The sequence below is a fragment of the Guillardia theta genome (assembly GCF_000315625.1).
Source record: "Guillardia theta CCMP2712 unplaced genomic scaffold GUITHscaffold_186, whole genome shotgun sequence".
Lineage (NCBI taxonomy): Eukaryota > Cryptophyceae > Pyrenomonadales > Geminigeraceae > Guillardia > Guillardia theta.
The window spans coordinates 26,581-40,522 of NW_005434490.1; the positions used below are offsets into that span (position 1 = coordinate 26,581).

At 52.9% G+C, this 13,942-nt stretch overlaps 5 protein-coding genes across 5 annotated transcripts; 3 read left to right on the forward strand and 2 right to left on the reverse strand.

The window, feature by feature from the left end:
- The first annotated feature begins 3,689 nt into the window (after positions 1-3,689).
- Positions 3,690-4,456, forward strand: GUITHDRAFT_156104 (hypothetical protein). Its single transcript, XM_005820195.1, has one exon. The coding sequence runs from the start codon at positions 4,190-4,192 to the stop codon at positions 4,361-4,363; it is 174 nt and encodes a 57-aa protein (XP_005820252.1). The 5' UTR covers positions 3,690-4,189; the 3' UTR covers positions 4,364-4,456.
- Positions 4,457-6,391: 1,935 nt separating this feature from the next.
- Positions 6,392-8,632, forward strand: GUITHDRAFT_148025 (hypothetical protein; the record flags this gene model as incomplete). The annotated part of the gene is made up of 1 exon (XM_005820196.1): positions 6,392-8,632. The coding sequence occupies one exon, from the start codon at positions 6,392-6,394 to the stop codon at positions 8,630-8,632; it is 2,241 nt and encodes a 746-aa protein (XP_005820253.1).
- A 331-nt stretch (positions 8,633-8,963) lies between these two features.
- On the reverse strand, positions 8,964-10,421 carry GUITHDRAFT_148026 (hypothetical protein; the record flags this gene model as incomplete). The annotated part of the gene is made up of 1 exon (XM_005820197.1): positions 8,964-10,421. The coding sequence occupies one exon, from the start codon at positions 10,419-10,421 to the stop codon at positions 8,964-8,966; it is 1,458 nt and encodes a 485-aa protein (XP_005820254.1).
- Positions 10,422-10,484: 63 nt separating this feature from the next.
- Positions 10,485-11,252, reverse strand: GUITHDRAFT_148027 (hypothetical protein; the record flags this gene model as incomplete). The annotated part of the gene is made up of 1 exon (XM_005820198.1): positions 10,485-11,252. The coding sequence occupies one exon, from the start codon at positions 11,250-11,252 to the stop codon at positions 10,485-10,487; it is 768 nt and encodes a 255-aa protein (XP_005820255.1).
- A 140-nt stretch (positions 11,253-11,392) lies between these two features.
- On the forward strand, positions 11,393-13,012 carry GUITHDRAFT_120540 (hypothetical protein; the record flags this gene model as incomplete). Its single annotated transcript, XM_005820199.1, has 3 exons — positions 11,393-12,444; positions 12,690-12,923; positions 12,970-13,012. The coding sequence occupies 3 exons, from the start codon at positions 11,393-11,395 to the stop codon at positions 13,010-13,012; spliced, it is 1,329 nt and encodes a 442-aa protein (XP_005820256.1).
- Between the last annotated feature and the right edge of the window lie 930 nt (positions 13,013-13,942).

Sequence of the window (13,942 nt, forward strand, 5' to 3'; positions counted from 1 at the left end):
CGAAGCACGACCTGGGCGTCGCCATGAGCGAACTGAGCGGTAAGCGTGGCGGGAATTCGCTGTGTGGTCAATTGGAGCTGTCGCGCAACCTGACGCGAGATCACACTGATCTCAGCACCCGAGTCAAGCAAAGCCAGGATCTCGGAAGTAGCAGCTGGCACCGGAGAGGTGAGTGGTACAATGGGCAGATAGAGAAGCGATCCTGAAGACGCCCCGTGCTCCTGAGAGCCAAGGGAGTGGAGTGCAATCGGATGCAAGTGTACCTCGAGAGCGTCACCGTCCAGAGGCACTTCATCTTCCAGTTCTTCAGCAAAATGCACCTGAGGACGGCGCTTAGGCGTCTTCGAGCGAGCAGCAATCTTGTTAGCTGCAACGGACGGAGCAGCCTTGCGGTCGTCGGAAGTCTGAACAGCGCCAAGCAGAGGCGGAGAGGAGGAGTCGGACGACTGCTCACGTTCAGGACTCTGACTGCGGCGGGTACGACGACACTCGGAAGATCGATGTCCGAGTTTGCCACAGTTGTAACAACGGATGGCATTGGTCGATGTGTTTGGGGACGAGGAGTCTCCCGCACTCTTGGCGTCCGGCCGAGCAGCACGGCGCTCTTTGAAGGCCGAAGCCTTGCCAGAAGGACGACTCTTGCGATCATTAGAATTAGAGGAGCGATTGCCCACCTGCACGGAGTAGAGCTGCCGGTGGGGATCTGCTCCCGTCGAATGGTCTTTGGTTCTGGTCTGATTGTCGATCTTGAGCGCGTACTCCCTGAGCTGACGGAAGTCAACATCATCCGAACGCTGTAGAGTCACCCACTGATTCAAGAGTAGAGCAGTCATATGCGATCGGACACCATTAATGAACCGTTTGCAGACCAGTGAGGACGTCGCAAATAATTTACCATCCGGAAGGAGCTGAAGTTGCTCGATTAAGGTCAGGGTTCGGGCAGCATACGAAGCAAGAGATTCCTGACGGTCTTGATTCAAATTGTCGAGTTGGTGAATGAGATTCGACAGCAGGTGAGGAGGCAGGAATTTTTCACGAATTTCCTCTGAAAATGTATCCCACTCCATGCGGCGAAAGGTCTCTGGCGGGTACTTGGCCACGAAGTGTTGGCGCACTGGAGCATCCAGTAAATCGAGGGTATGGACAACCCAGTTGGCTCGGGGGATACCATACACAGCAAAGGAGTACTGAATGGTTTGAACCCATGTCAAGACATTGTTGGCGCTAGTTTGGCGGGCAGTATCCAACTTGGGGAGATTGCGCAACTTAGCAAGCAATTGCTGATCAGCCAGAGAGACCAGCTGAGGACCGTCACGCGAGGAGATGGGGGGCGGTCCAGGCTTGAGAGCGGCGGGCGGGACCGCCTCAGAAGAAGCAGGAGCTTCGAGAGCGTTCAACCGCTGCTGAACCTCCAGCAGCGCGGCAGACATGTTTTGGAGCGACCGATCCTCGGTCGATTCGGGACGAAGATCGTCGTCAATGCCGGCAGCAGATTGCCAGTCATGTTCCAAAGTATCCGTAGCATTCTCGTCCAGCATGCGAGCTGCGAGTCGAGTATTGTATCCGGACATCTACGCGACGTAAGCGTAGGAAGAAGCAGAAGAACAGTGGAGAAAGGGAGGGGAAGAGAGAAGACTCGATCTCTATCACCGAACCAACCTTCGCTACCAATTTTATGTCACACCTCGAAGATTCTCGAGTGGACCTTCAAGCGCAGTTCAATAAGAACTCACGTTGGATTTCTCTACTAAGAGGGAAAGCGGTGAAACAGAAGGAGATCTAACTCTCTTTTATTTCTTTCACACACACACACAAAACAAGACAAGACGATACACACAAAGACGTCTCAACAATCGTGGCACACACACGAAAGGGGAAGAGGACCACCTAGCTCTGACGAGTTTCATCCTTTTATAGCTTCGAGGAATGAGCCAGGGGTGCCGTCTCTTGGCTACAGAAAGGAGGGGTGTCCTGTTCTTGGAAGTTGACAAGCATCCCTTCTGACCTTCGAGAGGATACCATGCTCTCTCGCAGGGAAGAGAACCCCGTCCTTGCATGGCAGCAAGCTGCTTCCAACGGGTCGTACTGCACAAGACGCACCCCTTCTGTTTACCTTGTAAGTCCCCCACGGGTACACGGTTGCTGCAACAAAGGCCTCCACAGGGGTCCTTTCAGCAGCTTCACACTGGAGTAGAGTATCCTGGGTCATCCAGGAGAAGTCAGCTTCGAACACGAGTACGAGACAGCCAACTGTCCTTTCATCCTGATAGGCCTTTGTCTGACTCGGGCTCGGTTCCTATGAGCTCTGACAGACGTTCGAATTTGACCCCTGAGTTCCTCACTGTCACCGATGCGTTCGTCTTGCTGACGCCCAACATGATCCGCCTCTTCGCCATCTGCTGCGCCATCTCTAGTTTCTCCTGCTCCTTTTGATTCCGCGAGGAGCGAGAGCTGGCCGTAGAAACCTCACAGGGCAAGATGTTGCCGATGCTGCGGCCTGATGAATGCATTTGTTTCTATGCCAGCCCAAAGTCCACAAGCAAGTACTTCTTATTCCTTCTGTCGTAGAGCCTCCGAGGAAGTTATTCAATTTCACGTCTCGATGTATAATAAATGTATAATGTATAAGACAGTTCTTGCTCAAGACCGAGTTTAATGCACACTGTGACACGAAACCACTGAGAATTGAGGCCGCTCAGCACCGTCTGCACATGAGACGTGACTCCCGACTGTCACAGTGGTATGCTAGAATATGAAACTCAAGCATCATCATGATTGCAACGCCGCCGCTGTTCATCACACGGACGGCCCACTGCCCGGTACCGCCGGGCATTGCCGCCGCGTGGGGCCGCCGCCTGGCTCGGAACTTGACTCTCACCCGGGTGACCGTTCAACCCGGTGACCGTTCAACGGTTGACTCACCGGTAGCCTTGAAGCCTGGGACCGGTCCGCCGGAGAGTCCGGCTCGCCCGGCCGCGGCCGTCGGACCTTGAGTTTTCAGTGTTCAATCATAACTGATGGCAGCGGGGCTATCTGATCGGACTGGCCGCACTGCGGCATGGCTGGCATGCTGATCCCCGGCATTAAGAGTCGGCAGTGCCGACGGTGACCGTGTCACGCGCCGGGCTGCGGCCGCGCCGGACTCGACTCGGAGGCTCGGAGCCCGCGTCCGACTCGGAGGCTGGCCTGCCTGGCATTGCCGCGCCCTGAGCCCCGGGCGGCGCTGACTCATGGCATGCCGGAACTTGGAACACTCAGTGCGCCCGAAATGATTCAGGGCCACAAAAAATATTTGGAACAACTTGAAAATTGAGGGGTTGTTCGGCCTGAAATCTTTGTGTGTCACGCAAGCAAGTCCAACCTACATGGAACAACGTGAAAATTGAGGGTGTTCGGCCTGAAATCTTTGTGTGTCACGCTCCTCCAAGTTTCAAGTTGTTCCATATAGTTTGGAGCAAGTCCAACCTACATGGAACAACGTGAAAATTGAGGGGGTGTTCGGCCTGAAATCTTTGTGTGTCACGCTCCTCCGGCCTGAAATCTTTGTGTGTCACGCTCCTCCAAGTTTCAAGTTGTTCCATATAGTTTGGAGCAAGTCCAACCTACATGGAACAACTTGAAAATTGAGGGGATGTTCGGCCTGAAATCTTTGTGTGTCACGCTCCTCCGGCCTGAAATCTTTGTGTGTCACGCTCCCCGGCATCGCAAGTCAGCTTTGATGGCCATTATGGCCTTCACAGGCGTGGCTGGCCCTCCGAAGCTCAATCATGATGCATCGCCAATACGATATCAAATATCAAAATAAAAATATCAATGTTGAAAGTTTCCCGCCACTGTGAACTCTGCGAAGCCGTACAGATATGAGGATGTGCAGCGTTTGACAGAGCAAGACAAGTCAGGTGAGCATTTATCTCTTTTTTTTTCATCGAAATTATCACGGGAAGAGATCCAAATGACGTGTTCTTGATGCAGGTTGGAATGATTTGCAGCCTTTGGCAACTTGTATGAGATTGATGAACGGGTGAAGACTTTGGCAAGTGCCCAACCAATATTACAAACCGGTATCCAGGAGTACGTAGACGTACCAGTAAGCCGCCCAGCATACAAAACTCTCGAGACAATGGCTGCATACGAAGGGGTTTTCGACACATCGCAGAACTGTCCCGATGTGAAAAGGTTGTGACATGAAATGGGCACAAACAAAGATAAGTTCAGGACTCGGGAGTCGATCAGGTCTAGGCAAAATATTGACATGGTCATCTCACTGCATGGAAGAACATGCAAAACTGAAGGAAAAGCTCAACAGAAAGTTCTAAATGAACATCTACAGCGCATTTTAGCAGTCACGGTCGGAGCAGGTTGATGCTTGAAACAAAGATGATCCTCAGTACAATCGAATGATGACAAGTAAGTCCCGTGGTTCGTGAAGGATTCTTCATCCAATTCTTAAGGATGTGTTGGAACGATGAAACATTTTGCAAATCACCAATTTCATCACACTGACTGATGCATCATGTAAATATTACTGGTGTGAACTTGCATCAGATTCTGTTCATCGGATGAACCGCTACCAAGCAGTTGATGTCACAGCAAACAAGAGAGCCGTTTTGAAGATGCTGATATTCCTGACCGTAGAGCATTCAAGATGTGGCCACATGTCACATGCTTCTTGGTTAACGCAGATACACCCTCGCCAGGCAAAAGATGGAACGTCTTCAGGATTACAGGGAGGTCGGTTGTGCTTGTACCCTGATTGTAACTCTTCTAATAAAGATATGATAACCTGAATGTGCAATTCTGTTTGTTGATTCACAGTGTTTGCGACTCGATTGCAATCATCGAGTGCTTGCTCTGTTGAACAAGGCACTCCTCTGTAGAGCCATGCGACAAGAACACTACAGTTGCACGGTAGCATTGCGACACCAAGACAGGATTGATCCGATGAACGTCTCATTTATTGATACGCAAAGGCGTCATCTGCACATTGTTTCATTTCTGACTAGGTTTCTGTGCAATCGAAATCCTTGTGAAAATATCATGAACGAGGAAAAATTTGAAGCGAAACGGAAAAATCATCGAAATATGATCATGGATATAGTGATTCATGATCAACAACGGTTCTCTACAGTCATCTATGCGGGCAGGAACAGTCATCTTCTGTGCAAACGTCTCTTCATGTATCGTTGAACGGTTGAGTGCATGTAAGACTTGCCTCCATAGAAAGGTGAAGTGCATGAATCCTGACTGTAAGACTAGAAGAATTGAAAGCAAGTGATGACATGAGAACACATATCTAGACAGAAAAGTCGCTCAAGGTACAGCTGGATACAAATTTCTCACAAATCACAGTCATGCATTTGAGCGCAACGTGCAACCTACGGCAATTTGAATAAAGGGTCAATCAGAGTTGATTCTGTTCAATGGTGTATCGATTATCAATTCCTTACCTGATCATAAAAATTTCATCTTGTCTTCGAAGAATATTTGCAAGTACACCCGCGGATTGTTTGAACCTAGGGTGCATATTCCATTGCAGGATGGATGATTCAAAACCTTGGCCCAACCTGTAGAGTTGAGAAAGAAGCTCGATCATCTCTTACAGGTATGATATGAGATCTTCATCTCATTTCTATCTCAGTTGGGTTGGATTCGAAGTCTCTCAATATCAAGGTTCATCCTGGTGAGTCAGGAAGGCACCATTTCATCGCTTCTTGCTCGTCCAGGGAGAGGGGGCTTGGGGAATGAGAAATGGGGGTTACCCCCACCCCCTATTGTAGAGTTTCAAACTCGTTCAAAGGTGGGTAGTTGAGGGTGCTCCATACCCACCCCACCACCCAAAATGACTCAAACGGAGGGGTTCTCGGATCCGAAGGAGTCCCGCCTCCATCACCCCCTCTCATTTGAATTGAATGGTTCAGGCCGACCCCACATACAGGCTTGCAGTTTTCTTATGTATGCCCATATGATTTGATCGGACAGGCCCCAGGTTCAAGGGATGAAGCAATCACCAGCATGCTTGAAGATTTTTCATGGGAGTGGGGTTATACTTGTACCGGGTGTGTACAATACATAGGGGAGAAACCCGAATGGTACCAAAAGAGTACCAAAGTCACATGGTTCGGACTGTACTAACTGGTACCAAGAAATTGTACTCAAGAAGACCCTACCCCTGAAAAAGTCCTGCTTGGCTCTTCGTGATTTGAATTCGGAACACGGTCGGAAGACCCACCCCGCCCCCACATGAGGCGTGGTATGCGTGGATTTGAATCTGCCACCCTCACCGCGAAACGTTTTAAAGCTACAAGGTCAATTGAGAAAGGCAACGCTATGAGTGAGGAAGAATGTCCCGCTGGTGGTCCTGCAGCATCTCATAACCCATCTGGCCCAGCTGATGACCCTGAGTGGCTTCAGGCTCCTTTTCAACGAGACCACCTGCGTCTCCAAGCACATACTGCACGAGATCAACACCTTCTTCTTTGTGGTCATGGAGCCTTTCCTGAGCTCGGACGTGAACGAGCAGCTAAGGTTTACGAGGAAGCAGGAGGGTCTGATGTTCTCACTGGGAATCCCTCAGCACATGCAGCTGATCGTGTTGAGAAGGATCATCAGTGAGTTCCAGAACCCGCGCCGCGACAAGGGCGAGTGGTTCGACTTCGATGTCATCCTGAGGGATTGCATGATGGAGCTCATGTTTGCGGACCTCTCGGTGCAGACTCTGGTCTCCTCGTATGTGAGCAACATCACATACGACACGGTCATGTATGTCATGTTCCGGTCTGCGATGCGCCTGTTGCAGGTACCGGATTCGTACTCCCTCCCCTTGTTGGTGAGGGTGGTGAGGGCGGGGGGTGTGCAGAATGTCCCGGAACTGGATGAGGCGGAGAGGGTCGCCATGATCGAGCTGAGGGAGTGGATCAACGGGAGGCTGAAGTTCCTCGTGATGGCCCGCGACCTCTACACCTCGAAACCCCGAGACCAGCCCGATGCACAGCCTTACAGCTACCTGGGGATCAACGAGAACTACACGAATTCAGAGGGGAGGACGGTGTTCATAGCCGACAACTGCCTGTTTGCCGAGGGTGTGGCAGAGGAGGACGATGAGAGCAGCAAGAATATCTGGAACACAATGAGGAACTTTATCGTGATGATACCCGAGTTCCAGAACGCATTCTCCAGCTTCCGCATGCACAAGGATGCGATCACGCCCACCCTTTTGAATCAGCTCTTCAACATGAAGAAGATCAATCGAGAGTGTCTTGACATGCTCTTCGGTATCGACAAGCTGAAGTTCACTCGTATCCTTGAGGCCCTGGGGGTGAACATGTCTCTTGTGCCCCTTTGTTGGAAGAACATGTCCCTGCATTCTGCCTTGAGGGACGAGGGGAATCGAAATTCCAACGTGTTCAATCTTGTCTATGTGGGGAAGAATTCGTGTGTGTTGACTGTCAATATGATCGCCCTGGTGGTGTTGTCTCCCTTCTTCCAACCGGACAACATCAACATCCTACACCAGCTGCAGCAGAGGCATACGACCTGCAAGGCCGTGCAGATGGCGATGGTCCAGAGGGTGCCGAGGGCGTATTGGCCCATGGGGAGCTTCCCGGTCATGCAGGTCGATCACCACGGCAAGTGGCTGAGGTTTGCCATGCCCGCCGCGGAGAAGGTGCCATACCATGTGAGCCTGTTCCCTAGGGATGACAGCATCGACTGGTGCCACAAGGTGCCGAAGCTGAATGGGAGCACCTCACAGCTCTATCCCTTCTACGAAGAGGAGACGGCTGTGTGTGGGAGCGTGGTAGGCATGGTGAAACGCATGAAGGATGGCATGTCCCTCTCCGATGAGAGCACACACATTGACGACTACTTCGAGGTGATCAGGAATATGGGGGAGGAGGTCACGCATAGCTTCTTCAATCTGGACAGCGATAGCAAGGAGCGCTACATATTCTACAACGGAGGGCAGTGGATACTGGTCCTGTTGGGCGGCAGTAAAGACGCGACCGTATCTGTCTTTGACGAGGACGAGACGGGGGAGAACCTCATCCTCATGGAGGACATAACCACTTCGGTGAGTGGCTTGCATGGGGTGTTGATGGGCCTGCATGCCGTCCCCTTCCCTCGTATATTCACGGAGAGGCTGGTCTACGGCGGGCAGGGCTACCGCGGTTACTTCAGGGGCTTGCAGGAGTCCGACTGCATCAGCGACTTTGGGGTGGTGAGAAGGAACAGTGAAGGTACGTGGCTGGACTCCGAGGGTGTCTATTCAGTCGAGTTCTACGACGCGGTGTCGGGGGGACCACGGATTGCGTCTGTCTCGGTCCTGCATATCGCCAAGGTGCTCGTTGGAGAGCTGCAGAGGATGGTGGTCTCGTTCGACTCCTTCCCCAAGGGCAAGCTATTCCTTCCAAGCCGTGAGGAAGACGGGCTGCTCTACGTCTATAACTACCCGTCCATCCGGCCTTCGGTGGCGGTGGGCATGTCCTGCTACTCCAATGGGATCTACGAGGAGGCGCTGGAGACGATGATCTTCCACGTGAGGTACTGGAACCTCTTGCACGAGAAGATAGGGACAGAGACGGACGATGTCATCAACGAGTGTGTCGCCTACTCCTCCATTTGGGAGGTGAATTGATGGAGCTGTCCATAGATAAATATTTATTGTGTCACCTCGGTAGCGTTGAGTAAATGGATAACTGGATCGCCCCGACCTGTGCCCAGGAGAGTGCGTCTCTGATCGAGAAGCCGATGGGCATGTCACTCAAGGGGGTGGTTGATGCGATGGGTAGCGTGCCCGCATCACTCTTTACGTGGAGGTCGAAGCCCCCGCTCTCGGAAGAGCCGAGCTACACATCCCAGCCCTGCATGCAGCAGACAGTGTACGATCTTGAGCAGAACGCCATGGTATCGATGCCATTCTACAGCTCCATCACCTCTTCCGCTGTGATCGGCCCGGACAACCCGGATTACTGATTGAACATGAGGGCCTTGAAGAGCTCTGCCTCGTTGATGGGGTTCTGGCTTACGAAGGTCTCCACGGACTGGATCACTGGGAAGCTGAGCACCGGGAGGATGTGCCTCCAGCAGTCCTTCCAGATGTGCTTGACCTGGTAGGCGCTGACGTACAGCTGCAGGAGGCGGGAGAGGGTCATCTCCTTCATGTTCTTCTGCGAGAGGCCGTCGAGGCACTCGTCCTTGAACTTGGCGAGCTCTAGGAATGCGTGGGACCTGAAGTCGATGTTGCTTATGATGTTGCATATGACGCTGTACTCTGGATTCACCACCGGGTTGTTCACGATCGTGGTTGCGAGGTCCTTGGTCAGGCAGCGGCTGATCCATTCGTGGTGGTTGACCGTCGGCATCGACATGAGGAGATACACGGAGTGCCTCGTCTTCTTGCTGATGGTATTGGGGAATTTCACAAAGTTCATCCATACGTCGAAGGTGTGCATGTTCTGCGCGGAGATCCCTACCTTGCTCTCCGCCTTGATGTCCTTGAGGAAGGAGGTGAGCCTGGGCCTCCCCTGGTAGACCTCGATTTCCTTCTGCTTCATGTGCCTGTCTATCTCCTGCTTGGTAAACATGTAAACCTGGATGTCGCTCTGGAAGGTAGGCGCCACCGTGATGCAGCCGAGTATCGTCACGGCGGCCTCGTTGTACTCCTCCGTGGTGAAGCGCTGGTCCCCGAGCTTGGCCGTGAACTGCAGGCACCGCGTCCGGATGTTCCCCCCTATGATGTCGTCGAGGTACCGCTCCATGGCATGGTATCCGGTGAGCCCCACGATGTTCAGGAGGAGGTACACCTTGATGACGTCCGTGACCCATATCTCGTCCGCCCCTACGAATCCCACCCCCCGCAGCAGGGAGCGGAAGGTGTTGAAGTAGGCCAGCGCCTCTACCTCCGTCTGCACGTCCTCTGTGAAGTGGATGTTGTGCAGGAACGTCAGCCAGCAGCTGGTGTCCCCCAGGCTGTTCTGGTTGCACTCGACGATGTTCTCCTTGGCCCAGCCCCAGTCCACAAAGGGGACGTCGATGCGCTTGGACTTGAAGATGCGCTCGAACACCTCGCTGTGGGTGATGCCCTTCATGTTGCCGCGTCGGATGATGAAGGCGGTTATGGAGGCTATGTGCTCGTAATCCACCCCGATGTCCTTGCATGTCTTGATGTACTGCCCTGTTACCTTGTTGCTGATGAACTTGCCGACGGCCTCCTGCGTGGGCTCGGTGGATACAGGGATGTGCGCCCGCCTCGGGATAGACCCACCTATCCCGACCTTGAGGAGTGCGTTGGACTGAGTGTGGGGTTTCTTGCTGCTCTTGTCGAAGAAGGTGAAGGAGCTCTGCTGTGCACCCACGACCTTGAGGTGCTTCATGTCTCTCAGCGCATTCGTGTTGATGTTGTCTATACCCTTGAGGGTAGCCATTCTTGCTGTGTGTGGGTCTGGTGCATTGTAAATATACAGGTTTTCAATCATGGTGTATTTACGCTAATGTACAGCCCCGGTATTGTCTGTTTTGGCGGGTTTGACGAATTTCACGGGCTCCCTCCTCTGCGTGTCGATGTGCAGCACCCGGCACAGGGTCCAGGGGTCGTGGCCCAGGTTGACGATGCACTCCACCTCGTGGGGGACGTTCTTCGTGAACCACTCGAAGTTCTTTGTCGCGCTCGCCTCGTGCCCTATCCATTGCAGGGACACGAGGCCCTTCATATCCTTGAACATGCCCAGTAGTATCTTGTATCGCTCTAGCGGGTCGCTGTTTGTGACGCTCTCACCCTTGTACATCGCGATATCATAGATCAGGACCCTGGGCTCCATGCCCCTCTCCGTCCTGTCCTCGACAAAGTGGGAGAGGATCATCGTTGACTTGGGAACCCGATGCCCCAGCATAACGCACTCGGACGCAAAGAGTATGCGCCCGTTGATTCCAACATAGGTCCTCTTGCTGTCGTCGACGTAGATCAGAACGGGGACCCTGTGCCTCGGGAGCCAGGTAGCCATCCTCACCTTCCCACACTCATCCGTGCACTCCCTCAGGTTCCGGCACCTCGGGTTGGTGCAGACAGGGTGCGTCCCCCGGTGGAATGCGTGCAGCTCTACGACCGACTCCCTGGTCATCTCCGTGGGCATGCCGAACACGTCGAAGGACTCGCAGACGCACAGATGAACCACCGCCTTGGCCACCATGGGGTCGCACTCCCAAGAGGCCATACAGGCCAGGGCGGCGTTGCCAAACAAAACCAAAAAAGTCCCCATCCTCCCATCTTCGCCCTTTTTATTTTCTGTATTTAAACGATGCATCTATGCCGCCGGGTGAGAACATGAAAGCCTCCTCGCTCATCACTCTCCTGCCTTACCTCATACAATGGGGTTCGATCTTCTTCCAGTACCGATATATGGACAACTTGCTGACTGATGTCGCGGACGTCGCCGTCAGCGTCAACCTGTTCATTTTCAACATGTGCACGGGCAACTACCTCGTGTATGCCAACCATGCGAACCTCGCGCTGGGCGTCTTGAGCATCTCCGTCTGGAGGTCCATGATCTGCGCCCTGCATTGGATGATCATCCCAAAAGATCCCACCGACGAGCTCTATGTGCCGCTGATGCTGCCCATAGAGGCCATGCCTCTCTTCCGGATCCTGTTCATTCACAAGTACCCGGTGTTGACAACCAGCGTGAGCATCGATCTTATACCCCTGTTAGCCCTCATGAGCCTGGAGTTCGTCTCCACTTACCTGACGACCAACGGTATCTGCCAGTGCCATTGGGGAAAACTGAATCTAAGCATGGTAGTGGCGCCTACATTCTTCACGAGATCCTTCAACGTGATGTACTACCTGAACATCATCGGCATTTTCCATGTGATGTACGCGCTTCTATCGTTCATGAGCACCATGTATTTACTTATGGAGGCTGACACGTTGAACCTATACAAACACACGGCCAAACTGGCCCGATTGCAAAGAGAAATAGTACCGTACGTCAAGACCGACCGTGACATGGCGAGGAAGATACTGGACGAAATAGACTCTGTGTCTATGTCCATCTCAAAGAGTGATACCACCATACACGTGTTCATGGTCTTGTACACCCTATCGAGTTTATTTTCGGTGCTGCCGAAATTCCACTTTTCGTACTCCGACGGCGAAAGTTCAACCTGCATGCCGATATACGTAAAAGACAACAGAGTGAATACAAAGACTTTCCACAAGAGGCTGCGCGATGGCTTCAGACCCCTCTTCAAGCTTGCCGTCGTATGCAATACGGCCGGATACGTCACTTGTGGCGTCATCATCGCGGCCTTCTATGTGGTCACTCGCAACTCTGTTATCGCACTCTCATCTATCTACGTACTATGGATGCTCTCTACGCTGCAAACAATGCATATCGGTGACTTCTTCACCTATATCGACCAGCTGTACACGAAGCACCCTGACAAGAATAGGTATTTCCATATCAAAACTGCTGTGACAATGCATAACTGTGCGTTCGTCACCCGGATGTGTTTCACATACCTGGTGATGCCACCGACGTTGTACGTTACGTTTGCCTATTCCTGGTGGTAGTTGGATTTAAGATTAAACCGCGTATCAAGATAATCCGTGCTCTGATGCTCCTGTGTGTATATATTCCATCCTCCCACTTACCGCCCTAGATCATCTCGGATACCCTCCGGCTGCCCGCCCTTAGCATGACTGCGGTGCATGCGACGATGCCGTCGGACAACATCTTCTCGGGCATCAAGCCGGACGACCGGGTGGTGATCGAGAACGTGATCGCCGTGATGAAGTCACTCAACCGCGACCTCTCCTTCTCTGACTTTGAGGTCCGCAGCACCCAGAATGGCTTCGTGCTGATCGCCAAGACATCCTCCCATGTCATGGTGGGGATCGACGATCTTCACACCGCCCTTGCACGTCGGGGGTGCATCCCCCCTCAGCTCTGCAAGCATGAGCTGTCCTACTACCAGGATACCGCTTCGCGAAGTTCTTCACCCTCTCGACGTGGCATGATCTCCGATACAGCAGGTTGCGAACGCTCTCATCATACTGTAGTACCATGCTTAGAAAGCTTTTTGAACTATACGAACCTCTTGCTCGCAGCTTCCTCCGGTCCCCTTGCGCTCTCCCTACGCGCCGCAGAGCAGCATGCCTCTGTCAGGGGCCCCCTAAACCCTAAACCCTAAACCCTAAACCCTAAACCCTAAACCCTAAAGTACCCTCATACAGCATCGGACTTAGGCCGCCGTTGGGTCCGACGGTCGGTCCAGGGTCGGTCCCGGAGTTGCATAAATCAATGCTCTCACGCACTCAGTGACGACACTGAGTTTCGAGCAAGGGGGAGTGAGATTCGAAGATGTGTACGGTAGTACTGGACGTAGACGTACGTACAACACATTGGTATGATGAAAGCATGAGGCTGGTATAAACCGATACACATGTTTACTCATTGCTGTACTATCGCTCACGGTTGCTGGACTATACCCGCATCAGCTAAGAACTATTGTTCCTTGCTCATCTCTCGCCTAAGGATCTGTCTAAAGGGGTTCCCAACCTTGGGAGGTTGGCCCGTTGTCCTATAGGCCCCGTAGGCCTGGTTGCTTCCGTATTAGATGTTTTCAGTGCCCGGCGGCCCGTCCTCCGGGCCGGTCCGGTCTCATGTCCGATCCCGGTTCCCTTGGCTGGCCCCTATCCCGGGCAGCCGTGCTTCTGCTCTGCTCCCTCCTTTGATCATACTTCAGTGGTCTTCCCCGGCCTCAGCCAGTGGAGTTTCCTCCGCCGGCCTTGCGGCATGGGTCGTCCGTGCTTTCAAGTTTACTTGTGTTGCTTCCTCGGCCTCGGCACTCAGCATAAAGTAACTGTTGAACGGTCACGGTAATTTCCACTACCAGTACCCCCCACCGCCTACTCTTAATCTTGAAGAGGTGGGGTACTCGATGCAAC

Coding starts and splice junctions, on each gene's coding strand:
- GUITHDRAFT_156104 (XM_005820195.1), top strand. CDS start 4,190: ATGGGCACAAACAAAGATAAGTTCAGGACTCGGGAGTCGATCAGGTCT.